The 27855-nt window shown below is 62.4% G+C and overlaps 1 protein-coding gene across 1 annotated transcript; it reads left to right on the forward strand.

The window, feature by feature from the left end:
• Positions 1–331: 331 nt before the first annotated feature.
• ATP4A (ATPase H+/K+ transporting subunit alpha) lies at positions 332–27684 on the forward strand (the record flags this gene model as incomplete). The annotated part of the gene is made up of 31 exons (XM_053933321.1): positions 332–382; positions 493–543; positions 641–691; positions 801–851; positions 971–1021; positions 1119–1169; positions 1278–1328; positions 1426–1476; positions 1585–1635; positions 1733–1783; positions 1894–1944; positions 2053–2256; positions 3638–3751; positions 4543–4677; positions 5313–5430; positions 6188–6456; positions 7772–7970; positions 8695–8804; positions 9603–9737; positions 10623–10803; positions 12155–12324; positions 13642–13778; positions 14996–15146; positions 16497–16665; positions 18611–18765; positions 19927–20050; positions 21736–21881; positions 22662–22795; positions 24245–24346; positions 25547–25638; positions 26507–27684. Coding segments are annotated over 31 exons (3435 nt in total), but the record flags the coding sequence as incomplete, so codon positions are not given.
• Positions 27685–27855: the final 171 nt, after the last annotated feature.

Here is a 27855-nt window from a genome sequence, read left to right on the forward strand (position 1 = left end):
CCCCTGAGTGACCACTGAGTGACCACTGACCACTGAGTGACCACTGACCAATGAGTGACCACTGAGTGACCCCTGAGTGACCACTGAGTGACCACTGAGTGACCCTGAGTGACCACTGAGTGACCACTGACCCCTGAGTGACCACTGAGTGACCAATGAGTGACCTCTGAGTGACCACTGAGTGACCAATGAGTGACCTCTGAGTGACCACTGAGTGACCACTGAGTGACCAATGAGTGACCAATGAGTGACCACTGAGTGACCCGAGTGACCACTGACTGACCACTGACCACTGAGTGACCACTGAGTGACCATTCCTGTGTGTCCGCAGGGTCTGTCCAAAGCAGCGGCGGCCGAGCGGCTCCTGCGGGACGGGCCCAACGCCCTCACTGACCCCAATGACCACTGACTGACCACTGACTGACCATTCACTGACCACTGACCACTGAATGACCCCTGAGTGACCACTGAGTGACCGCTCTCTGTCCGCAGGGCCTGTCGGAGGCGGCGGCGGCCGAGCGGCTCCTGCGGGACGGGCCCAACGCCCTCACTGACCCCACTGACCACTGAGTGACCATTCACTGACCACTGACCACTGAGTGACCACTGAGTGACCACTGAGTGACCGCTCTGTCCGCAGGGCCTGTCGGAGGCGGCGGCGGCCGAGCGGCTCCTGCGGGACGGGCCCAACGCCCTCACTGACCCAAATGACCACTGACTGACCACTGACCACTCACTAACCATTCACTGACCCCTGACTGACCACTGAGTGACCACTGAGTGACCGCTCTGTCCCGCAGGGCCTGTCGGAGGCGGCGGCGGCCGAGCGGCTCCTGCGGGACGGGCCCAACGCCCTCACTGACCCCAATGACCACTGACTGACCACTGACTGACCACTGACCACTCACTAACCATTCACTGACCCCTGACTGACCACTGAGTGACCACTGAGTGACCGCTCTGTCCGCAGGGCCTGTCGGAGGCGGCGGCGGCCGAGCGGCTCCTGCGGGACGGGCCCAACGCCCTCACTGACCCCACTGACCACTGAGTGACCATTCACTGACCACTGACCACTGAGTGACCACTGAGTGACCACTGAGTGACCGCTCTGTCCGCAGGGCCTGTCGGAGGCGGCGGCGGCCGAGCGGCTCCTGCGGGACGGGCCCAACGCCCTCACTGACCCCAATGACCACTGACTGACCACTGACTGAGCATTGACCATTCACTGACCACTGAGTGACCACTGAGTGACCACTGAGTGACCGCTCTGTCCGCAGGGTCTGTCGGAGGCGGCGGCGGCCGAGCGGCTCCTGCGGGACGGGCCCAACGCCCTCACTGACCCCACTGACCACTGAGTGACCATTCACTGACCACTGACCACTGACTGACCACTGAGTGACCACTGAGTGACCGCTCTGTCCGCAGGGCCTGTCGGAGGCGGCGGCGGCCGAGCGGCTCCTGCGGGACGGGCCCAACGCCCTCACTGACCCCAATGACCACTGACTGACCACTGACCACTCACTAACCATTCACTGACCCCTGACTGACCACTGAGTGACCACTGAGTGACCGCTCTGTCCGCAGGGTCTGTCGGAGGCGGCGGCGGCCGAGCGGCTCCTGCGGGACGGGCCCAACGCCCTCACTGACCCCACTGACCACTGAGTGACCATTCACTGACCACTGACCACTGACTGACCACTGAGTGACCACTGAGTGACCGCTCTGTCCGCAGGGCCTGTCGGAGGCGGCGGCGGCCGAGCGGCTCCTGCGGGACGGGCCCAACGCCCTCACTGACCACTGACTGACCACTGACTGACCACTGACTGACCACTGACTGAGCATTGACCATTCACTGACCACTGAGTGACCACTGAGTGACCGCTCTGTCCGCAGGGTCTGTCGGAGGCGGCGGCGGCCGAGCGGCTCCTGCGGGACGGGCCCAACGCCCTCACTGACCCCAATGACCACTGACTGACCACTGACTGAGCATTGACCATTCACTGACCACTGAGTGACCACTGAGTGACCACTGAGTGACCGCTCTGTCCGCAGGGCCTGTCGGAGGCGGCGGCGGCCGAGCGGCTCCTGCGGGACGGGCCCAACGCGCTGCGGCCGCCGCGGGGCACGCCGGGGCTCGTGCGCTTCGGGCGGCAGCTGGCCGGGGGCCTGCAGTGCCTCATGTGGGTGGCCGCGGGCATCTGCCTGATCGCCTACGGCGTGCAGCGCGGGCAGGGCCAGCGCGGCGGCTCCGACGACGTGAGTGCACACCTGGGCACACCTGGGCACACCTGGGGTACACCTGGGGCACCTGGGGATACATAGGGACACACCTGGGCACACCTGGGCACACCTGGGCACATCTGGGGCAGTTATAGCACACCTGGGCACACCTGGGCACACCCGGGCACACACCTGGGGCACCTGGGGATACATAGGGACACACCTGGGCACACCTGGGCACACCTGGGGTACACCTGGGTACAGCTGGGGTACACCTGGGGGCACCTGGGCACACCTGGATACAGCTGGGTGTACATAGGGACACACCTGGGCACACCTGGCCGTGATCTGCCTGATCGCCTACGGCGTGCAGCGTGGGCAGGGCCAGCGCGGCGGCTCCGACGACGTGAGTGCACACCTGGGCACACCTGGGCACACCTGGGGGCAGTTATAGCACACCTGGGCACACCTGGGGGCACCTGGGGGCAGTTATAGCACACCTGGGTACAGCTGGGTACAGCTGGGGGTACATAGGGACACACCTGGGCACACCTGGGGGCACCTGGGGGCAGTTATAGCACACCTGGACACACCTGGGCACACCTGGGTGCACCTGGGTGCACCTGGGTACAGCTGGGGGTACATAGGGATACACCTGGGCACACACCTGGGCACACCTGGGCACACCTGGGATACACCTGGGTACACCTGGGTACTGCTGGGTACAGCTGGGGGTACATAGGGATACACCTGGGCACACACCTGGGCACACACCTGGGCACACCTGGCCGTGATCTGCCTGATCGCCTACGGCGTGCAGCGCGGGCAGGGCCAGCGCGGCAGCTCCGACGACGTGAGTGCACACCTGGGCACACCTGGGCACATCTGGGGGCAGTTATAGCACACCTGGGTACAGCTGGGGGCACCTGGGATACACCTGGGCACACCTGGGTACAGCTGGGGGTACATAGGGACACACCTGGGCATACCAGGGGGCACCTGGGCACACCTGAGATACAGCTGGGTACAGCTGGGGGTACATAGGGATACACCTGGGCACACACCTGGGCACACCTGGCATACACCTGGGATACACCTGCGTACAGCTGGGCACACCTGGGCACACCTGAGATACACCTGGGATACACCTGGGCACACCTGAGATACACCTGGGGATATATAGGGATACATCTGAGATACACCTGGGCACACCTGGGCACACCTGGGATACACCTGGGATATACCTGGGCACACCTGGGGGCAGGTATAGCACACCTGGGCACACCTGGACACACCCGGGGCAGTTATAGCACATCTGGGGCAGTTCTAGCACACCTGGGCACACCCAGGGCGGGTGTAGCACACCTGGGCACGCCTGGGCACGCCCGGGCGCTCACCTGGCCTCACCTGTGCGCAGCTGTACCTGGCCGTGGCCCTCATGGCCGTCGTGGTGGTCACCGGCTGCTTCGGCTACTACCAGGAGTTCAAGAGCACCAACATCATCGCCAGCTTCCGCAACCTGGTCCCGCAGGTGAGCGCACCTGGGCACACCTGGGCACGAACCTGGGCACACACCTGGGCACACACCTGGGCACGCACCTGGGCACACCTGGGCATGAACCTGGGCACACCTGGGCACACCTGGCACACCTGGGCATGAACCTGGGCACACCGGGCACACACCTGGGCACACCTGGGCACACCTGGGCACACCTGGGCATGAACCTGGGCACACCTGGGCACACCTGGGCACACCTGGGCATGAACCTGGGCACACCTGGGCACACACCTGGGCACACCTGGGCACACCTGGGCATGAACCTGGGCACACCTGGGCACACCTGGGCACACCTGGGCATGAACCTGGGCACACCTGGGCACACCTGGGCACACACCTGGGCACACCTGGGCATGAACCTGGGCACACACCTGGGGCTGCATCCACACCTGGGGTGCCCCCCGCACACCTGGGGGGCCTCATTTGCATTCCTGGGTCCTCAATCTCTCACCTGGGGGGCCTCATTTCCATACCTGGGTTCTCATTTGCATACGTGGGTGCCTCATTTGCATACCTGTGTGCTTCATTTGCATACCTGGCTCCTCATTTGCATACCTGGCTCCTAATTTGCCTACCCGTGTGCCTCATTTGCATACCTGGGTGCGCCATTTGCATACCTGAGTCCTCAATATCTCACCTGTGTGCCTCATTTGCATACCTGGCTCCTCATTTCCGTACCTGTGTGCCTCATTTCCATACCTGTGTGCCCCATTTGCGTACCCGTGTGCCTCATTTGCATACCCGGGTGCCTCATTTGCATGCAGCAAGCCACGGTGGTGCGGGCGGGGCAGACGCTGCAGGTGAACGCGGCCGAGCTCGTGGTCGGGGACCTGGTGGAGATCAAAGGCGGCGACCGAGTCCCGGCCGACATCCGCGTGCTGGCAGCGCAGGGCTGCAAGGTGAGCGCACCTGGGCGCACCTGGGGATGCACCTGGGCACACCTGGGGATGCACCTGGGCACGCCTGGGCACGCCTGGGCACACCTGGGCACACCTGGGCACAGCTGGGCGCACCTGGGCACACCTGGGCACACCTGGGGATGCACCTGGGGATGCACCTGGGCACACCTGGGCACATTTGGGCACAGCTGGGCACAGCTGGGCACACCTGGGCACACCTGGGGATGCACCTGGGGATGCACCTGGGCACACCTGGGGGGAGATGGGGGCACCTGGGTGCACCTGGGGGCACCTGGGGGGAGATGGGCACACCTGGGCACACCTGGGTGGAGATGGGAGCACCTGGGTGCACCTGGGGATGCACCTGGACACACCTGGGCACACCTGAGGGGAGATGGGGGCACCTGGACACACCTGGGCGCACCTGGGGATGCACCTGGACACGCCTGGGGAGAGATGGGGGCACCTGGGGGCACCTGGGGGAGAGATGGGAGCACCTGGGGGTACCTGGGCACACCTGGGCACACACCTGGGGATGCACCTGGGCACAGCTGGGGGCACCTGGGCACACCTGGGTGCACCTGGGCACACCTGGGCGCACCTGGAGGCTCAGGTGCGGGCGGGGCCGTGCCCAGGTGGACAACTCCTCGCTGACCGGCGAGTCGGAGCCGCAGACGCGCTCACCTGAGTGCACCCACGAGTCGCACCTGGAGACGCGCAACATCGCCTTCTTCTCCACCATGTGCCTGGAAGGTGAGCGCACCTGGGGCACCTGGGGCACCTGGGGCACACCTGGGCACACCTGGGGCACACCTGGGCACACCTGGGGCACCTGGGCACACACCTGGGCTTACCTGGGCACACCTGGGCTTACCTGGGCACAGCTGGCATATACCTGGCTACACCTGGGTATACTTGGGCGCACCTGGGGGGCACCTGGGCACACACCTGGGTACACCCGTGTCCCACCTGTGTCCCACCTGGGCACATCTGGGTCCCACCTGGGTCCCACCTGGGCACACCTGGGTCCCACCTGGGCACACCTGGGCACACCTGGGTCTCACCTGGGCACACCTGGGTTTCACCTGTGTCCCACCTGGGCACACCTGGGTCCCACTTTGACACACCTGTGTCCCACCTGGATACACCTGTGCACACCTGTGTCCCACCTGTGTCTCACCTGTGTCCCACCTGTGCACACCTGTGTCCCACCTGTGTCCCACCTGTGCACACCTGTGTCCCACCTGTGTCCCACCTTTGTCTCACCTGGGCACACCTGGGCTCACCTGTGCACACCTGGGTCCCACCTGTGTCCCACCTGGGCACACCTGTGTCCCACCTGGGTCTCACCTGGGCACACCTGGGCACACCTGGGTCCCACTTCGACACACCTGTGTCTCACCTGTGTCCCACCTGGATACACCTGTGTCTCACCTGTGTCCCACCTGGATACACCCGTGTCCCACCTGTGTCCCACCTGTGTCCCACCTGTGCACACCTGTCGCCGCAGGCACGGCCACGGGGCTGGTGATCAGCACAGGTGACCGCACGGTGATCGGGCGCATCGCCAGCCTGGCCTCAGGTGTGGAGAACGAGAAGACGCCGATCGCCGTGGAGATCGAGCACTTCGTGGACATCATCGCCGGCCTGGCCGTCTTCTTCGGCGCCACCTTCTTCGTGGTGGCCATGCTCATCGGCTACCCCTTCCTGCGCGCCATGGTCTTCTTCATGGCCATCGTGGTGGCCTACGTGCCCGAGGGGCTGCTGGCCACCGTCACGGTACGGGCAGGCGGCGCCGCGGCGCACCTGGGCACACCTGGGAACACCTGGGGGGGTGGGACTCTCTGGAGGTGTTGAGGTCTTTATGGGTTCTACCAGAGGTTTTGAGGTCGTTATGGGTTCCACCACAATGTGGGAGGTCTGGGGGACAGGTGGGGGTAGGTAGGGACAGGTGGAGACACCTGAGGACAGGTGGGGACACCTGGGCACACCTGGGGACAGGTGGGAGGGTTGGAGTGTCTGGAGGTGTTGAGGAGCATTTCAGGTCTTTATGGGTTCTACCAAAGGTTCTGGAGATCTTGAGGTCCTCATGGGTTCCACCACAGTGTGGGAGGTCAGGGGGACAGGTGGGGGTAGGTAGGGACAGGTGGAGACACCTGGGAACACCTGGGCGCACCTGGGGGGGTGGGAGTGTCCGGAGGTGTTGAGGAACAGTTGAGGTCTCTATGGGTTCTACCAAAGGTTTTGAGGTCCTCATGAGTTCCACCACAATGTGGGAGGTCAGGGGGACAGGTGGGGACAGGTGGAGACACCTGGGGACAGGTGGAGACACCTGGGGACAGGTGGGGACACCTGGGAACACCTGGGAACACCTGGTGGGCTTGGAGTATGTGGAGGTGTTGAGGAACATTTGAGGTCGTTACGGGTTCTACCAAAGGTTTTGAGGTCCTCATGAGTTCCACCACAATGTGGGAGGTCAGGGGGACAGGTGGGGATAGGTGGAGACACCTGAGGACAGGTGAGGGACACCTGGCAGGTGAGGACAGGTGAAGACACCTGGGCACAGGTGAGGCCATCAGCATTTACGGAGCTCAAGGTGAAAACCTCGACGTCTCTATGGGCTCCCACCACAACCTGAGGTGTTCAGGTGAGGACAGGTGAGGGACACCTGACAAGTGAGGACAGGTGAGGACAGGTGAAGGACACCTGGCAGGTGAGGACAGGTGGGCACAAGTGAGGACAGGTGAGGACAGGTGGGCACAGGTGAGGCCATCAGCATTTACGGGGCTCAAGGTGAAAACCTCGACGTCTCTATGGGGTCCCACCACAACCTGAGGCGTTCAGGTGAGGACAGGTGAGGGATACCTGGCATGTGAGGACAGGTGGGCACAGGTGAGGACAGGTGGGACAGGTGGGCACAGGTGAGGACAGGTGGGCACAGGTGAGGCCATCAGCATTTACGGGGCTCAAGGTGAAAACCTCGACGTCTCTATGGGGTCCCACCACAACCTGAGGCGTTCAGGTGGGACAGACGAAGCCCCCTCACCTGGCCGGGCGTGCCCTCACCTGGCCGGGCGTGCCCTCACCTGGCCAGGTGTGCCTGTCGCTGACGGCCAAGCGCCTGGCGCGCCGGAACTGCGTGGTGAAGAACCTGGAGGCCGTGGAGACGCTCGGCTCCACCTCGGTGATCTGCTCCGACAAGACCGGGACGCTCACGCAGAACCGCATGGCCGTGGCGCACCTGTGGTTCGACGGGCAGGTGCACGACGCCGACACCACCGAGGACCAGTCGGGTGAGGAGGGCACACCTGGGGGCACACCTGGGCACAGTTAGAACACACCTGGGCACACCTGGGGGCACCTGGACACACCTGGGCACAGTTAGAACACACCTGGGGGCACCTGGGGGCACCTGGGCACAGCTGGGGGCATCTGGGCACACCTGGGCACAGTTAGAACACACCTGGGGGCACCTGGGAACACCTGGGAACACCTGGGCACAGTTAGGACACACCTGGGCGCACCTGGGCACACCTGGGGGCACCTGGGCACACCTGGGCACAGTTAGAACACACCTGGGAACACCTGGGGGCACCTGGGGGCACCTGGGAACACCTGGGCACAGTTAGAACACACCTGGGTGCACCTGGGGGCACCTGGGCACAGTTAGAACACACCTGGGGGCACCTGGGGGCACCTGGGCACACACCTGGGCACAGCTGGGGGCACCTGGGGGCACCTGGGCATAGCTGGGCACAGCTGGAGACACCTGGGGGCACCTGGGCACACCTGGGGGCACCTGTGGAGGGGTGGGGACACATCTGGGGACACCTGGGGGGACCTGGGCACACCTGGGCACACCTGGGCACACCTGAGCACACCTGGGCACACCTGGGCACACACCTGGGTCTCACCTGGGCACACCTGGGCACACCTGGGGATACCTGGGCACACCTGGGCACACCTGGGCACACACCTGGGTCTCACCTGGGCCTCACCTGTGCCACCTGTGCCCAGGTGAGGCCTTCGAGCAGCGCTCGGAGTCGTGGGCGCTGCTCAGCCAGGTGATCACGCTCTGCAACCGCGCCCAGTTCAAACCCGGCCAGGAGGGCGTGCCCGTGGCACAGGTGGGACTGGGACGGACTGGGACGGACTGGGATGGACTGGGAGGAACTGGGATGGACTGGGAGGGACTGGGAGGGAACTGGGATGGACTGGGAGGGAACTGGGTTACACTGGGATAGACTGGTTTATACTGGTTTATACTGGGATAGACTGGGGTAGACTGGGGTAGACTGGTTTACACTGGGTTATACTGGTTTATACTGGTTTATACTGGGTTAGCTGGGATATGCTGGGATAGACTGGGTTATACTGGGATGTACTGGGTTATACTGGGATATACTGGTTTGGACTGGTTTGGGGTTTGAGGTTACTGGTTTATACTGATTTATACTGGTTTGTACTGGTCTGTACTGGTTTGTACTGGTTTGGGGTTTGGGGTTACTGGTTTATACTGGTTTGGGGTTACTGGTTTGTACTGGTTTGTACTGGTTTGGGGTTACTGGTTTGTACTGGTTTGTACTGGTTTGGGGTTACTGGTTTGTACTGGTTTGTACTGGTCTGTACTGGTCTGTACTGGTCTGTACTGGCTTGGGGTTTGGTGTTACTGGTTTATTCTGGTTTATACTGGTTTGGGATTTGGGGTTTGGGGTTACTGGTTTGTACTGGTCTGTACTGGTCTGTACTGGTCTGTACTGGTTTATACTGGTCTGTACTGGTTTGGGGTTTGGGGTTACTGGTTTGTACTGGTCTGTACTGGTCTGTACTGGTCTGTACTGGTCTGTACTGGTTTGGGGTTTGGGGTTACTGGGAGGGACCGGGGTGGGCGTGTCCTCACCGCGGCCCCGCCCCCTGTCCCCCAGCGTGACGTCATCGGCGACGCCTCCGAGTCGGCGCTGCTCAAGTTCGCGGAAGTGACGTCAGGGCCGGTGGCGGCCGCCAGGGGGCGCTTCCCGAAGGTGGCGGAGCTGCCGTTCAACTCCAGCAACAAATTCCAGGTGAGACGCGGACAGGTGAGACACGGACAGGTGAGACACGGACAGGTGAGACAGGTGAGAGACAGGTGAGAGATGGACAGGTGAGACACGGACAGGTGAGACAGGTGAGACAGGTGAGACATGGACAGGTGAGACTGGTGAGAGAGGTGAGACAGGTGAGACATGGACAGGTGAGACAGGTGAGAGACAGGTGAGACACGGACAGGTGAGACAGGTGAGAGACAGGTGAGACATGGACAGGTGAGACAGGTGAGACATGGACAGGTGAGACATGGACAGGTGAGAGATGGACAGGTGAGACAGGTGAGACACGGACAGGTGAGACAGGTGAGACAGGTGAGACATGGACAGGTGAGACTGGTGAGAGAGGTGAGACAGGTGAGACATGGACAGGTGAGACAGGTGAGAGACAGGTGAGACACGGACAGGTGAGACACGGACAGGTGAGACATGGACAGGTGAGACATGGACAGGTGAGAGATGGACAGGTGAGACACGGACAGGTGAGACAGGTGAGACAGGTGAGACATGGACAGGTGAGACAGGTGAGACAGGTGAGACAGGTGAGAGACAGGTGAGACAGGTGAGACACGGACAGGTGAGACAGGTGAGACACGGACAGGTGAGAGACGGACAGGTGAGAGACAGGGGAGACAGGTGAGAGACAGGTGAGAGACAGGTGAGACACAGACAGGTGAGAGGTGAGATAGGGACAGGTGAGACAGGTATATCTCAGGTGTATCCCAGGTGTGTCTCACCTGTCTCACCTGTGTCTCACCTGCGCAGGTGTCGGTGCACGAGGCGGGCTGGGTTCTATCTCAGGTGTATCTCAGGTGTATCTCAGGTGTGTCTCACCTGTCTCTCACCTGTGTCTCACCTGCGCAGGTGTCGGTGCACGAGGCGGGCTCGCAGCAGCTCCTGGTGCTCAAGGGCGCCCCCGAGCGGGTCCTGGAGCGGTGCCGGGGTCACCTGCGCGGGGGGGAGGAGCTTCCGCTGGACCCCGAGTGGAGGCGGAGCGTGGAGGGGGCGTGTCTGGAGCTGGGGGGGCGGGGCGAGAGGGTGCTCGGTGAGTGGGGGCGGGGCTGGGGGGGGGGGGGAGGGGCTTGGAGGGGCGGGGGGAGGGGAAAGGGCGCGCGGCCCCTCCCCCCGCCCCCTCCGTGTCGCCCCTGAGTCCCCCCCAGTGGCCCCGAATGGCCCCGAATGTCCCCAAATGTCCCCAAATGGCCCCCCAGTGACCCCATTGATGTCCCCAATCCCCCCAATGTCCCCAATGTCCCCGAATGTCCCCAATTCCCCAATGTCCCCAAATGTCCCCAAATGTCCCCAAATGTCCCCAATGTCCCCAATGTCCCCAATGTCCCCAATGGCCCCGAATGTCCCCAATGTCCCCCCAGTGACCCCCATTGATGTCCCAGATGTCCCCAATGCCCCCAAATGTCCCCCAATGTCCCCCAATGTCCCCAATCCCCCCAATGTCCCCCAATGTCCCCAAATGTCCCCAAATGTCCCCCAATGTCCCCAAATGTCCCCAATCCCCCCAATGTCCCCCAATGTCCCCAAATGTCCCCAAATGTCCCCAATGTCCCCAAATGTCCCCCAATGTCCCCAAATGTCCCCAATCCCCCCAATGTCCCCAATGTCCCCAATGTCCCCAATGTCCCCAGGGTTCTGTGCCCGCTGGCCGCCCGCTGGCACGGTGCCCAATGTCCCCAATGTCCCCTGGCTGTCCCCAATGTCCCCAGTGTCCCCAATCCCCCTGATGTCCCCAATGTCCCCAGTGTCCCCAATGATGCTCCCAATGTCCCCAATGTCCCCAGGGTTCTGTGCCCGCTGGCTGCCCGCTGGCACGGTGCCCGATGTCCCCAATGTCCCCAATGTCCCCAATGTCCCCATTGCTGTCCCCAGGGTTCTGTGCCCGCTGGCTGCCCGCTGGCACGGTGCCCAATGTCCCCAATGTCCCCTGGCTGTCCCCAATGTCCCCAGTGTCCCCAATCCCCCTGATGTCCCCAATGTCCCCAGTGTCCCCAATCCCCCTGATGTCCCCAATGTCCCCAGTGTCCCCAATGATGCTCCCAATGTCCCCAATGTCCCCAGGGTTCTGTGCCCGCTGGCTGCCCGCTGGCACGGTGCCCGATGTCCCCAATGTCCCCAATGTCCCCAATGTCCCCATTGCTGTCCCCAGGGTTCTGTGCCCGCTGGCTGCCCGCTGGCACGGTGCCCGATGTCCCCAATGTCCCCAATGTCCCCAATGTCCCCAATGTCCCCAGGGTTCTGTGCCCGCTGGCTGCCCGCTGGCACGGTGCCCGATGTCCCCAATGTCCCCAATGTCCCCAGGGTTCTGTGCCCACTGGCTGCCCCTGGCACGGTGCCCAATGTCCCCAATGTCCCCAATGTCCCCAATGTCCCCTCTGTCCCAGGGTTCTGTGCCCGCTGGCTGCCCGCTGGCACGGTGGCCCCGGGCACGCCGCCCGAGGCGCTGGCCGAGGTGGCCACCGGGCTCTGCTTCGCGGGGCTCGTGTCCCTCATCGACCCCCCCCGGGCCACCGTGCCCCAGGCCGTGCGCAAGTGCCGGACGGCCGGGATCCGGGTAGGGACACCGGGGACACCGGGGACACCGAGGGGATTGGGGACATTGGGGACACCGGGGACACCGGGGGGATTGGGGACAGCGGGGACACCGGGGACAGCGGGGGGATTGGGGACATTGGGGACACCGGGGACACCGGGGGGATTGGGGACATTGGGGACACCGGGGACACCGAGGGGATTGGGGACATTGGGGACACCGGGGACACCGGGGGGATTGGGGACAGCGGGGACACCGAGGGGATTGGGGACAGCGGGGACAGCGGGGACACCGGGGGGATTGGGGACACCGGGGACACCGAGGGGATTGGGGACAGCGGGGACAGTGGGGACAGCGGGGGGATTGGGGACACCGGGGACAGCGGGGGGACACCAGGGGGATTGGGGACAGCGGGGACAGCGGGGACATTGGGGGGATTGGGAGGACTGGGGACACCGGGGGGATTGGGGACACTGGGGACATCGGGGACATTGGGGGGATTGGGGACACTGGGGGGATTGGGGACATCGGGGACACCCGTGGGGATTGGGGACACTGGCAGGATTGGGGACATTGGGGACATTGGGGACATCGAGGGGATCAGGGACATTGGGGACAAAAGGGACACTTGGGGACACTGGGGGGATTGGGGACACTGGGGACACGACGGACACCGGGGGGATTGGGGGATAATGGGGACACTGGTGGGATTGGGGACATTGGGGACATCGGGGACATCAGGGGGACTGGGGGGGAATGGGGACATTGGGGACACCGGGGGGATTGGGGACATCGAGGGCATTGGGGACATGGGGGGATTGGGGACATGGGGGGGATTGGGGACATTGCGGACACCGGGGGGATTGGGGACAGTGGGGACACCGGGGGGACTGGGGGGGAATGGGGACAGTGGGGACACCGGGGGGACTGGGGGGGAATGGGGACACTAGCGGGATTGGGGACACCAGGGGACACCAGGCCAGGTGAGCCCCGCAGGTGGCACCAGCTCAGGTGAGCCCCGCGGGTGGCACCAGCTCAGGTGGCACCAGCACAGGTGAGCCCCGCAGGTGGCACCAGCTCAGGTGAGCCCCGCGGGTGGCACCAGCTCAGGTGAGCCCCGCGGGTGGCACCAGCTCAGGTGGCACCAGCTCAGGTGAGCCCCGCGGGTGGCACCAGCTCAGGTGAGCCCCGCGGGTGGCACCAGCTCAGGTGGCACCAGCTCAGGTGAGCCCCGCGGGTGGCACCAGCTCAGGTGGCACCAGCTCAGGTGAGCCCCGCAGGTGGCACCGGCTCAGGTGGCACCAGCACAGGTGGCAGCAGCTCAGGTGTGCCCCGCAGGTGATCATGGTGACAGGTGACCACCCGGTGACGGCCAAGGCCATCGCGGCCGCCGTGGGAATCATCTCGGAGGGCAGCGAGACCCCCGAGGACGTGGCCGCGCGCCTGCACCTGCCCCTCGAGCAGGTGGAGCCCAGGTGAGGCCGCGGGCGCGGCACAGGTGGGGGACAGGTGGCACGGGGGGGGAACAGGTGTGGGACAGGTGTATCACAGGTAACTCAGGTGTATCACAGGTAACTCAGGTGTGTCTCAGGTGTGTCACAGGTGTATCTCAGGTAACTCAGGTGTGTCTCAGGTAACTCAGGTGTGTCTCAGGTGTGTCTCAGGTGTGTCTCAGGTAACTCAGGTGTGTCACAGGTGTGTCTCAGGTGTGTCACAGGTAACTCAGGTGTATCTCAGGTAACTCAGGTGTGTTCCCAGGCAGGCGCGGGCGCGCGTGGTCACCGGCCCCGAGCTGGGGCTGATGTGAGTGTGTGACACAGGTAACTCAGGTGTGTCACAGGTGTGTCTCAGGTAACTCAGGTGTGTCACAGGTGTGTCCCAGGTAACTCAGGTGTGTCACAGGTGTGTCTCAGGTAACTCAGGTGTGTCACAGGTGTGTCCCAGGTAACTCAGGTGTGTCTCAGGTGTGTCTCAGGTAACTCAGGTGTGTCACAGGTGTGTCCCAGGTAACTCAGGTGTGTCTCAGGTGTATCTCAGGTAACTCAGGTGTGTCACAGGTAACTCAGGTGTGTCACAGGTAACTCAGGTGTGTCTCAGGTGTGTCTCAGGTAACTCAGGTGTGTCTCAGGTGTGTCTCAGGTGTGTCTCAGGTGTGTCTCACCTGTCTCGCAGGCAGGCGCGGGCGCGCGTGGTCACTGGCCCCGAGCTGGGGCTGATGTGGGTGTGTGACACAGGTAACTCAGGTGTGTCTCAGGTGTGTCACAGGTGTGTCCCAGGTAACTCAGGTGTGTCCCAGGTGTATCACAGGTAACTCAGGTGTATCTCAGGTGTATCACAGGTAACTCAGGTGTGTCTCAGGTGTGTCTCAGGTAACTCAGGTGTGTCTCAGGTGTGTCTCAGGTGTGTCTCAGGTGTGTCTCACCTGTCCGCAGGCAGGCGCGGGCGCGCGTGGTCACCGGCCCCGAGCTGGGGCTGATGTGGGTGTGTGACACAGGTAACTCAGGTGTGTCTCAGGTGTGTCACAGGTGTGTCCCAGGTAACTCAGGTGTGTCCCAGGTGTATCACAGGTAACTCAGGTGTATCTCAGGTGTATCACAGGTAACTCAGGTGTGTCTCAGGTGTGTCTCAGGTAACTCAGGTGTGTCTCAGGTGTGTCTCAGGTGTGTCTCAGGTGTGTCTCACCTGTCCGCAGGCAGGCGCGGGCGCGCGTGGTCACCGGCCCCGAGCTGGCCGCGCTGGCCCCGGGCGCTCTCGAGGAGCTGCTCCGGAGCCACCCCGAGATGGTTTTCGCTCGGACGTCGCCGCAGCAGAAATTGGTCATCGTGGAGAGCTGCCAGCGCCTGGTGGGCACACCTGGGCACACCTGGGCGCACCTGGGCGCACCTGGGGGTGAACCCAGTGTGCCTGATGTCCCCAGTGTCCTCAAATGTCCGCAGAAATCCTCAAAAATCGGCAAAAAATGGCCAAAAATGCCCAAAAAAATCCCCCAAAAATGCCCCAAGAACTCACCCAAAAATATCCCAAAAATTTCCCAGCAAATCACCCCAAAATACCCCCAAAAATTGCAAAAAAAAAAGAAAAATTTTCCCCAAATCCCCCCAAAAATTCCCCAAAAATCTCCCAAAAAATCCCCCCCAAACCTCCCAAAAATCCTCAAAAAATCTCAAAAAAAAAAAAAAGGCAAGAAATCCCCAAAAATTACAAGAAAAGTTAAAAATCCTGAAAAAAGCCTCCGAAACCCCCCCCCCAAAAATAAAAAAAAATCCCCCCAAAAATCCCCCAAAAATCCCTAAAAATCCCCCCAAAAATCCCCCAAAAAATCCCCAAATTTCTCGGCCATTTTCCCCCATTCTTTCCCATTTTTCCCCCATTTTTTCACTCATTTCCCCCCATTTTCCCCCATTTTCCCCATTTTCCCCCAATTTTCCCCTGTTTTTTCCCCAAATTTCCCCATTTTTCCCATTTCCCCCCATTTTTTCCCCATGTTTCCCCATTTTTCCCCATTTCCCTGTTTTTCCCCGTTTTTCCCCATTTTTCCCCACTTTCCCCATTTTCCCATTTTCCCCCCATTTTTCCCCATTTTCCCCGTTTTCCCCCATTTTCCCCATTTTTTCCCCATTTCCCCCATTTTTTCATCAAATTTCCCCATTTTCCCCTTTTTCCCCTGTTTTTCCCCCTGTTTTTTTCCCCATTTTTCCCATTTTTTCCCTATTTTCCCCGTTTTCCCCATTTTCCCTATTTTCCCCATTTTTTCCCCTGTTTTTTCACCAAATTTCCCCATTTTTCCCAATTTCCCCATTTTTCCCCATTTTCCCCCATTTTTCCCGTTTTCCCCGTTTTTCCCCCATTTTCCCCATTTTTTCCCCCATTTTCCCCATTTTTTCCCCATTTTCCCCATTTTTCCCCCTGTTTTTCCCCATTTTTCCTGTTTTCCCCGTTTTTCCCCCATTTTTCCCTTTTTCCCCCATTTTTTCACTCATTTCCCCCCATTTTTCCCGTTTTTTCCCCATTTTCCCCATTTTTTTCCCCCGTTTTTTCCCCATTTTCCCCATTTTTCCCGTTTTTTCCCCATTTTTTTTCCCCCGTTTTTTCCCCATTTTTTCCCCATTTTCCCCCATTTTTTTCCCCATTTTTCCCCGTTTTTTCCCCGTTTTCCCCCGTTTTCCCCCCGTTCCCGCCCCGCTCTCCCGCAGGGCGCCATCGTGGCGGTGACAGGTGACGGCGTCAACGACTCACCTGCGCTGAAGAAAGCCGACATCGGCGTGGCCATGGGCGTGGCCGGCTCCGACGCCGCCAAGAACGCGGCCGACATGATCCTGCTGGACGACAACTTCGCCTCCATCGTCACCGGCGTGGAGCAAGGTGAGACACCTGCACAGGTGACACAGGTGAGACAGGTGAGACAGGTGAGACATGGACAGGTGAGACATGGACAGGTGAGATATGGACAGGTGAGATACAGGTGAGACATGATCCTGCTGGACGACAACTTCGCCTCCATCGTCACCGGCGTGGAGCAAGGTGAGACACCTGCACAGGTGACACAGGTGTGCTGAGAGCACCTGCACAGGTGAGACAGGTGAGATAGGGACAGGTGAGACAAGTGAGACAGGTGAGACATGGACAGGTGAGATATGGACAGGTGAGATACAGGTGAGACATGATCCTGCTGGACGACAACTTCGCCTCCATCGTCACCGGCGTGGAGCAAGGTGAGACACCTGCACAGGTGAGACACGGACAGGTGAGATACAGGTGAGACAGGTGAGACACGGACAGGTGAGACAGGTGAGACAGGTGAGACATGGACAGGTGAGACATGATCCTGCTGGACGACAACTTCGCCTCCATCGTCACCGGCGTGGAGCAAGGTGAGACACCTGCACAGGTGACACAGGTGAGACAGGTGAGACAGGTGAGATAGGGACAGGTGAGACAGGTGAGATAGGGACAGGTGGGACAGGTGTGCTGAGAACACCTGCACAGGTGGGGCAGGTGAGATATGGACAGGTGAGACAGGTGAGGAGAAAGGTGGGACAGGTGGGACACCTGGGCTCTCACACACCTGAGTCGTTCCCACACCTGCCCCACTCACCTGTCCTGCTCACCTGAGCCATTCCCTCACCTGTCTGTGCTCACCTGTCTGTGCTCACCTGTGGCTCTCACCTGTCCGGCTCACCTGTCCCACTCACCTGTCCCATTCCCTCACCTGTCCCCACTCACCTGTTCCACTCACCTGAGCCATTCCCTCACCTGTCCCGCTCACCTGTCCCACTCACCTGTCCCGCTCACCTGTGGCTCTCACCTGTCCCACTCACCTGTCCCGCTCACCTGAGCCATTCCCTCACCTGCCCCACTCACCTGTCCCGCTCACCTGTCCCATTCCCTCACCTGTGGCTCTCACCTGTGGCTCTCACCTGTCTGGCTCACCTGCCCCACTCACCTGTCCTGCTCACCTGTGGCGCTCACCTGTCCCGCTCACCTGCCCCACTCACCTGTGGCTCTCACCTGTGGTGCTCACCTGTCTGGCTCACCTGCCCCACTCACCTGTCCCACTCACCTGTCTGGCTCACCTGTCCGGCTCACCTGCCCCACTCACCTGTCTGGCTCACCTGTCCCTCTCACCTGTCCGGCTCACCTGTCCAGCTCACCTGTCCCTCTCACCTGTGGCTCTCACCTGTGGTGCTCACCTGTGGCTCTCACCTGTCCCTCTCACCTGTCTGGCTCACCTGTCCCTCTCACCTGTCCGGCTCACCTGTCCCGCTCACCTGTGGCTCTCACCTGTCCCTCTCACCTGTCCCACTCACCTGTGGCTCTCACCTGTGGCTCTCACCTGTGGCTCTCACCTGTCCCTCTCACCTATGGCTCTCACCTGTGGCTCTCACCTGTCCCTCTCACCTGTGGCTCTCACCTGTGGCTCTCACCTGTCCCTCTCACCTGTGGCTCTCACCTGTGGCTCTCACCTGTCCGGCTCACCTGTGGCTCTCACCTGTGGCTCTCACCTGTCCCTCTCACCTGTCCCGCTCACCTGTGGCTCTCACCTGTGGCTCTCACCTGTGGCTCTCACCTGTCTGGCTCACCTGTGGCTCTCACCTGTGGCTCTCACCTGTGGCTCTCACCTGTCCCATTCCCTCGCCTGTGGCTCTCACCTGTGGCTCTCACCTGTCCCTCTCACCTGTGGCTCTCACCTGTGGCTCTCACCTGTCCGGCTCACCTGTGGCTCTCACCTGTGGCTCTCACCTGTCCGGCTCACCTGTGGCTCTCACCTGTGGCTCTCACCTGTCCGGCTCACCTGCGCCCCGCCCAGGCCGGCTGATCTTCGACAACCTGAAGAAGTCCATCGCGTACACGCTGACCAAGAACATTCCGGAGCTGGCGCCGTACCTGGTCTACATCACGGCCAGCGTGCCCCTCCCCCTGGGCTGCATCACCATCCTCTTCATCGAGCTCTGCACCGACATCGTGAGCGCACCTGGCACACCTGGGCACACCTGGGGGCAGCTGGGGGCACCTGGGCACACACCTGGGCACACCTGGGCACACCTGGGAACACCTGGGCACACACCTGGGCACACCTGGGGGCACCTGGGAACACACCTGGGCACACCTGGGCACACCTGGGCACACACCTGGGAACACACCTGGGCACACCTGGGGCACCTGGGAACACACCTGGGCACACCTGGGCACACCTGGGCACACCTGGGCACACACCTGGGCACACCTGGGGCACCTGGGAACACACCTGGGCACACCTGGGAACACACCTGGGGGCAGCTGGGAACACACCTGGGCACACCTGGGGGCAGCTGGGGGCAGCTGGGGCACCAGGGCACACCTGGGCACACCTGGGAACACACCTGGGGGCAGCTGGGCACACACCTGGGGGCACCTGGGGGCACCTGGGCACACACCTGGGGGCACCTGGGGGCACCTGGGCACACACCTGGGCACACCTGGGAACACACCTGGGGGCACCTGGGGGCAGCTGGGGCACCTGGGAACACCTGGGCACACCTGGGAACACACCTGGGCACACCTGGGCACCTGGGGGCACATGGGGCACCTGGGCACACCTGGGGCACCTGAGAACACACCTGGGCACACCTGGGGGCAGCTGGGGCATCTGGGAATTGTTATAACAGACCTGGGCACACCTGGGAACACACCTGGGAACACACCTGGGGTACCTGGGAACACACCTGGGAACACACCTGGGGCACCCGGGGCACCCCGGGGCACCTGGGCACACCTGGGACACACCTGGGGGCAGTTAGAGTGCACCTGGGCACACCTGGGCACCTAAGGGCACCTGGGAACACACCTGGGCACACCTGGGGCACCTGGGGCACACCTGGGGCACCTGGGAACACCTGGGGGCAGTTAGAACACACCTGGGCACACCTGGGAACACCTGGGGGCAGTTAGAACACACCTGGCCACACCTGGGGCACACCTGGGCACACCTGGGCCTCACCTGAGCCCCTCAGAGCCCAGTTTCGGGGCGTCCCAGGTGTTCCACACCCAGGTGCCGCCGATCCTTCTCACCTGCCCGGGGCGGGGCCGGGGCGCGGCCGGGGCGCCTGGGCCGGCCCCGCCCCTCACCTGGGCGCACCTGCGCAGTTCCCGTCGGTGTCGCTGGCCTACGAGCGCGCCGAGAGCGACATCATGCACCTGCGGCCGCGCGACCCCCGGCGCGACCGCCTGGTCAACGAGCCCCTGGCGGCCTACTCCTACTTCCAGATAGGTGAGGGGGCACACCTGGGCAGGTGTGATCCGCACCTGGGCACTCACCTGGGCAGGTGTGATCCACACCTGGGCGCTCACCTGGGCAGGTGTGAGCGGCACCTGGGCACTCACCTGGGCGCTCACCTGGGCGCGCACCTGGGCACTCACCTGGGCAGGTGTGAGCAGCACCTGGGCACTCACCTGGGCGCTCACCTGGGCGCGCACCTGGGCACTCACCTGGGCAGGTGTGAGCAGCACCTGGGCACTCACCTGGGCGCTCACCTGGGCGCTCACCTGGGTGCTCACCTGGGCACTCACCTGGGCAGGTGTGAGCGGCACCTGTGCTCCTCACCTGGGCACTCACCTGGGCAGGTGTGAGCGGCACCTGGGCGCTCACCTGGGCACGCGCCTGGGCACTCACCTGGGCAGGTGTGATCCGCACCTGGGCGCTCACCTGGGCACTCACCTGGGCACTCACCTGGGCGCTCACCTGGGCAGGTGTGATCCGCACCTGGGCACTCACCTGCGCGGGTGTGATCTCTCACCTGTCCCTCACCTGCACAGGTGTGATCCCTAACCTGTCTCTCTCACCTGTGCTCATCTGCGCAGGTGTGATCCCTAACCTGTGATCCCTCACCTGTCCCTCACCTGTGCTCACCTGTCTCTCTCACCTGCGCAGGTGTGATCGATCCCTCACCTGTCTCTCTCACCTGCGCAGGTGTGATCGATCCCTCACCTGTCTGTCTCACCTGCGCAGGTGTGATCGATCCCTCACCTGTCTCTCTCACCTGCGCAAGTGTGATCGATCCCTCACCTGTCTCTCTCACCTGCGCAGGTGTGATCGATCCCTCACCTGTCTGTCTCACCTGCGCAGGTGTGATCGATCCCTCACCTGTCTCTCTCACCTGCGCAGGTGTGATCGATCCCTCACCTGTCTCTCTCACCTGCTCAGGTGTGATCGATCCCTCACCTGTCTGTCTCACCTGCGCAGGTGTGATCGATCCCTCACCTGTCTGTCTCACCTGCGCAGGTGTGATCGATCCCTCACCTGTCTGTCTCACCTGCGCAGGTGTGATTGATCCCTCACCTGTCTCTCTCACCTGCGTAGGTGTGATCCCTCACCTGTGATCCCTCACCTGTATCTCTCACCTGTATCTCTCACCTGCACAGGTGTGATCCCTCACCTGCCCCTCCCCTGTGATCCCTCACCTGTGCTCACCTGTCTCTCTCACCTGCGCAGGTGTGATCGATCCCTCACCTGTCTCTCTCACCTGCACAGGTGTGATCGATCCCTCACCTGTCTGTCTCACCTGCGCAGGTGTGATCGATCCCTCACCTGTCTGTCTCACCTGCGCAGGTGTGATCGATCCCTCACCTGTCTGTCTCACCTGCGCAGGTGTGATCGATCCCTCACCTGTCTGTCTCACCTGCGCAGGTGTGATCGATCCCTCACCTGTCTGTCTCACCTGCGCAGGTGTGATCGATCCCTCACCTGTCTCTCTCACCTGCGCAGGTGTGATCGATCCCTCACCTGTCTGTCTCACCTGCGCAGGTGTGATCGATCCCTCACCTGTCTGTCTCACCTGCGCAGGTGTGATCGATCCCTCACCTGTCTCACCTGCGCAGGTGTGATCGATCCCTCACCTGTCTGTCTCACCTGCGCAGGTGTGATCAATCCCTCACCTGTCTGTCTCACCTGCGCAGGTGTGATGCAGTCTCTGGCGGGGTTCACGGATTACCTGGTGGCGCTGGCGCAGGAGGGCTGGTGGCCGCTGCTGCTGCTGGGGCTGCGCCCGCGCTGGGAGGACGCGCACGAGCAGGAGCTGCAGGACAGCTACGGCCAGCAGTGGGTGCGGCACCTGGGCACACCTGGGCGCACCTGGGCGCACCTGGGGGAAAGGGAATGGTGGGGAAATGGTGAAAATTGGGGGGAATTTGGTGAAAATTGGGGGGAATTTGGTGAAAATGGGAGGATTTGGGCTCACCTGGGCACACCTGGGCGCACCTGGGCGCACCTGGGCGCACCTGGGCACACCTGGGCGCACCTGGGCGCACCTGGGGGAAAGGGAATGGTGGGGAAATGGTGAAAATTGGGGGGAATTTGGTGAAAATTGGGGGGAATTTGGTGAAAATGGGAGGATTTGGGCTCACCTGGGCACACCTGGGCCCACCTGGGTGCACCTGAGCACACCTGGGCACACCTGGGCACACCTGGGCTCACCTGGGCACACCTGGGGGAAGGGGAATGGTGGGGAAATGGTGAAAATTGGGGGAAAATTGGTGAAAATGGGAGGATTTGGGCTCACCTGGGCACACCTGGGCACACCTGGGGACATCTGTGCACACCTGGGAGCAGGGAAATGGGGAAAAAAGGCAGAAACTGGGGGGAAATTGGAGGGAAATTGGGGAAAATGGGCGAATTTGGGCACACCTGGGCTCACCTGGGCACACCTGGGCTCACCTGAGGGCACACCTGGGCACACCTGGGGGCAGGGAAATGGGGAAAAAAGGCAAAAACTGGGGGGAACTCGATGAAAATGGGCGAGTTTGGGTTCACCTGGGCACACCTGGGCACACCTGGGCACACCTGGGCACACCTGGGCTCACCTGGCGGCGCCGTGCCCCCGCAGACGTTCGCGCAGCGCAGGTACCAGCAGTACACCTGCTACACCGTGTTCTTCATCAGCATCGAGGTGTGCCAGATCGCCGACGTGCTGATCCGCAAGACGCGCCGGCTCTCCCTGCTGCAGCAGGGGCTCTTCCGGTACACCTGGGCACACCTGGGCACACCTGGGCACACCTGGGGGAGGGGACATGGGGGGAAAATGGCGGAAATTGGGGGGAAATCGGTGAAAATTTGGGGAAAATCGGTGAAAAATTGGGGAAAATCAGTGAAAACTGGAGATTTTGGGCTCACCTGGGCACACCTGGGCACACCTGGGCACACCTGGGCGCACCTGGGGAGGGGACATGGGGGAAAATGGTGAAAATTGGGGGGAAATCGGTGAAAATTTGGGGAAAATCGGTGAAAAATTGGGGAAAATCGGTGAAAAATTGGGGAAAATCGGTGAAAACTGGAGATTTTGGGCACACCTGGGCACACCTGGGTGCACCTGGGCACACCTGGGGGAGGGGAAATGGGGGAAAATGGCGGAAATTCGGGGAAAATAGGTGAAAAATTGGGGGAAATCGGTGAAAATTGGAGATTTTGGGCTCACCTGGGCACACCTGGGCACACCTGGGGACAGGTGTGAGATGGCACAGGTGTGGGGCACAGGTGACACAGGCTGGACAGGTGTTCCAGCTGTTGTCACAGGTGACACAGGTGACGCAGGTAACAGCTCCCACAGGTGGCACAGGTGACTCAGGTGTTAGCACAGGTGTTAGCACAGGTGACACAGGTAACAGATGATGTCACAGGTGACTCAGGTGTTAGCACAGGTATCAGGTATCACAGGTGACACAGGTGTCAGATTACACAGGTGTCATAGGTGTCACAGGTGACTCAGGTGTTAGCACAGGTGTTAGCACAGGTGTTAGCACAGGTGATACAGGTAACAGATGATGTCACAGGTGACACAGGTGTTAGCACAGGTGTTACAGGTGTTACAGGTGTTAGCACAGGTGACACAGGTGATGTCACAGGTAACACAGGTAACACAGGTGTGCTTTCAGGAACCGCACGCTGCTGGTGGCCATCGTGTTCCAGGTGTCACAGGTGTTACAGGTGTTAGCACAGGTGTCACAGGTGTTAGCACAGGTGTTAGCACAGGTATCAGGTCACACAGGTGATGTCACAGGTAACACAGGTGTGTAACACAGGTGTGTCCCACAGGAACCGCACGCTGCTGGTGGCCATCGTGTTCCAGGTGTTACAGGTGTTAGCACAGGTGTTAGCACAGGTGTTAGCACAGGTATCAGGTCACACAGGTGATGACACAGGTAACACAGGTGTGTCCCACAGGAACCGCACGCTGCTGGTGGCCATCGTGTTCCAGGTGTCACAGGTGTTAGCACAGGTGTTACAGGTGACACAGGTGATGTCACAGGTGTGTGACACAGGTGTGTCCCACAGGAACCGCACGCTGCTGGTGGCCATCGTGTTCCAGGTGTTACAGGTGTTAGCACAGGTGTTAGCACAGGTGTTAGCACAGGTATCAGGTCACACAGGTGATGTCACAGGTAACACAGGTGACACAGGTGTGTCCCGCAGGAACCGCACGCTGCTGGTGGCCATCGTGTTCCAGGTGTGCATCGGCTGCTTCCTCTGCTACTGCCCGGGGATGCCCAACATCTTCAACTTCATGCCCATCAGGTGAGCCCGCGCACCTGGGCACCGCCCAGACACACCTGGGCACACCTGGGCACTGCCCAGACACACCTGGGCACCACCCGAACACACCTGGGCACCGCCCACACACACCTGGGCACCGCCCAGACACACCTGGGCACACCTGGGCACCGCCCAGACACACCTGGGAACTGCCCGAAAACACCTGGGCACTGCCCACACACACCTGGGCACCACCCGAACACACCTGGGCACTGCCCAAACACACCTGGGCACCGCCCACACACACCTGGGCACACCTGGGCACCACCCACACACACCTGGGCACACCTGGGCACCACCCACACACACCTGGGCACACCTGGGCACCGCCCAGACACACCTGGGAACTGCCCGAAAACACCTGGGCACTGCCCACACACACCTGGGCAGTGCCCGAATGCACCTGGGCACCACCCAGACACACCTGGGCACTGCCCAGACACACCTGGGCACTGCCCAAACACACCTGGGTACTGCCCAGACACACCTGGGCACTGCCCAGACACACCTGGGCACTGCCCAAACACACCTGGGCACTGCCCAGACACACCTGGGCACTGCCCGAATGCACCTGGGCACTGCCCAAACACACCTGGGCACTGCCCAGACACACCTGGGCACTGCCCAAACACACCTGGGCACCGCCCACACACCTGGGCACTGCCCAGACACACCTGGGAACTGCCCGAAAACACCTGGGCACTGCCCAGACACACCTGGGCACACCTGGGCACCGCCCGAATGCACCTGGGCACCACCTGAACACACCTGGGCACTGCCCAAACACACCTGGGCACTGCCCAGACACACCTGGGCACACCTGGGCACCGCCCGAATGCACCTGGGCACCACCTGAACACACCTGGGCACTGCCCAAACACACCTGGGTACTGCCCAAACACACCTGGGCACCGCCCACACACACCTGGGCACTGCCCGAACACACCTGGGCACACCTGGGCACCGCCCCAGGCACACCTGGGCACTGCCCGAACACCTGGGCGCAGCGGGCTCACCTGCCCAGGTGTGCCCCCAGGTTCCAGTGGTGGTTGGGGCACACCTGGGCACACCTGGGCACAGCGGGCTCACCTGCCCAGGTGTGCCCCCAGGTTCCAGTGGTGGTTGGGGCACACCTGGGCACACCTGGGCACAGCGCGCTCACCTGCCCAGGTGTGCCCCCAGGTTCCAGTGGTGGTTGGTGCCGATGCCCTACGGGCTCCTCATCCTCGTCTACGACGAGATCCGGAAACTCGGCGTGAGGCGGCACCCGGGCAGTGAGTGACACACCTGGGCACACCTGGGCACACCTGGGCACACCTGGGGGCAGTTATATCACACCTGAGGGGACGTGGGCACACCTGGGCACACCTGGGCACACCTGGGAGCACCTGGGCACACCTGGGGGCACACCTGGGCACACCTGGGGGCACCTGGGGGCAGCTGAGGGCACACCTGGGCACACCTGGCCACACCTGGGAGCACCTGAGGGCACCTGACGGCACCTGGGGGCAAACCTGGGCGCACCTGGGCACACCTGGGGGCACCTGGGCGCACCTGGGGGCAGCTGGGGGCACACCTGGGCACACCTGGCCACACCTGGCCACACCTGGGAGCACCTGAGGGCACCTGACGGCACCTGGGGGCAAACCTGGGCGCACCTGGGCACACCTGGGGGCAGCTGGGGGCAGCTGAGGGCACCTGGGGACACACCTGGGGGCAGCTGAGGGCACCTGGGGGCACCTGGGGACACCTGGCCACACCTGGGGGCACCTGGGGCAGCTGAGGGCACCTGACGGCACCTGGGGGCAAACCTGGGCACACCTGGGCACACCTGGGGGCACCTGGGCGCACCTGGGGGCAGCTGGGGGCAGCTGGGGGCAGCTGAGGGCACCTGGGGGCACACCTGGGGGCACCCGGGCACACCTGAGGGCACCTGGGGGCACCTGGGCACACCTGGGGGCACCTGGGGGCACCTGAGGACACCTGGGGCAAACCTGGGGGCACCTGGGGGCAGCTGAGGGCACCTGGGCACACCTGAAGGGACCTGGGCACACCTGGGCACACCTGGGGGCACCTGGGACACGCCCAGCACACCTGGGGGCTGCCCCGCCCTCACCTGTCCGGGTTCTCTGCCCCGCCCAGGTTGGTGGGATCGGGAGCTTTACTACTGAGAGGAACACCTGGGCACACCTGGGCACACCTGGGCTCACCTGGGCACACCTGGGCTCACCTGGGCACACCTGGGCACACCTGGGACCCTCCTTGGACCCTCCCTGGACACCTGGAGCTCACCTGGATCCTTCCTTGGACACCTGGGGCTCACCTGGGCACACCTGGGACCCTCCCTGAACACCTGGGCACACCTGGGCACACCTGGGCACACCTGGGCCACCTCCGTGGACCCTCCTTTGATACCTGAGACCCACCTGGGACCTCACCTGGGACCCCCCTTGAACACCTGGAACCCACCTGGACACCTGGGACCTCACCTGGATACCTGAGACTGACCTGGAACCCACCTGGGACCCACCTGGGACCTGAAACCCACCTGGGACCCCCCTTGAACACCTGGGACCCACCTGGGACCTCACCTGGATACCTGGAACCCACCTGGGACCCACCCTGCACACCTGAGACCAACCTGGGACTCACCTGTGAGCCCCCTTGAACACCTGAGACCCACCTGGGACTCACCTGGGACCCCCCCTTGAACACCTGGAACCCACCTAAGACCTCACCTGCACACCTGGGACCCACCTGAGACCCACCTGGGAACCCCCTTGAACACCTGGAACCCACCTGGACACCTGGGACCTCACCTGGATACCTGAGACTGACCTGGGACCTCACCTGTGACCCCCCTTGAACACCTGGGACCCACCTGGGACCCCCACTGAACACCTGGAACCCACCTGAGACCTCACCTGGATACCTGGGACCCACCTGAGACCCACCTGGGACCCACCCTGCACACCTGAGACCCACCTGAGACCCACCTGGAACCCACCTGGGACCCACCCTCCACACCTGAGACCCACCTGGGACCTCACCTGGACACCTGGGACCCACCTGGGACCCACCTGGGACTCACCTGGGGCCCCCATTGAACACCTGGAACCCACCTGAGACCTCACCTGGATACCTGAGACCCACCTGAGACCCACCTGGGACCCCACCTGGACACCTGGGACCACCCTTGGACCCCCCCATGGACACCTGGAGCCCACCTGGGCCCCTCCCCCCTCACCTGGACTCGATTCCCCCTCCCCCACCTCCCATCCACCCCCCCCCCCACACCCCCCAAATAAAGGCACAGGTGACTCGGCCAGGTGTGTCCAGGTGTGTTTATTGCTCGGGGTGGGGGGGGGGAGGGGCTGCAGGCGCACCTGGGCCACGCCCACTGCACACCTGGGCCACGCCCACTGCACACCTGGGAAGGATTTGCACACCTGGGCCACGCCCACTGCACACCTGGGCCACGCCCACTGCAC

This window comes from Vidua chalybeata (assembly GCF_026979565.1).
Source record: "Vidua chalybeata isolate OUT-0048 chromosome 39 unlocalized genomic scaffold, bVidCha1 merged haplotype SUPER_39_unloc_2, whole genome shotgun sequence".
NCBI classification, from domain to species: domain Eukaryota; kingdom Metazoa; phylum Chordata; class Aves; order Passeriformes; family Viduidae; genus Vidua; species Vidua chalybeata.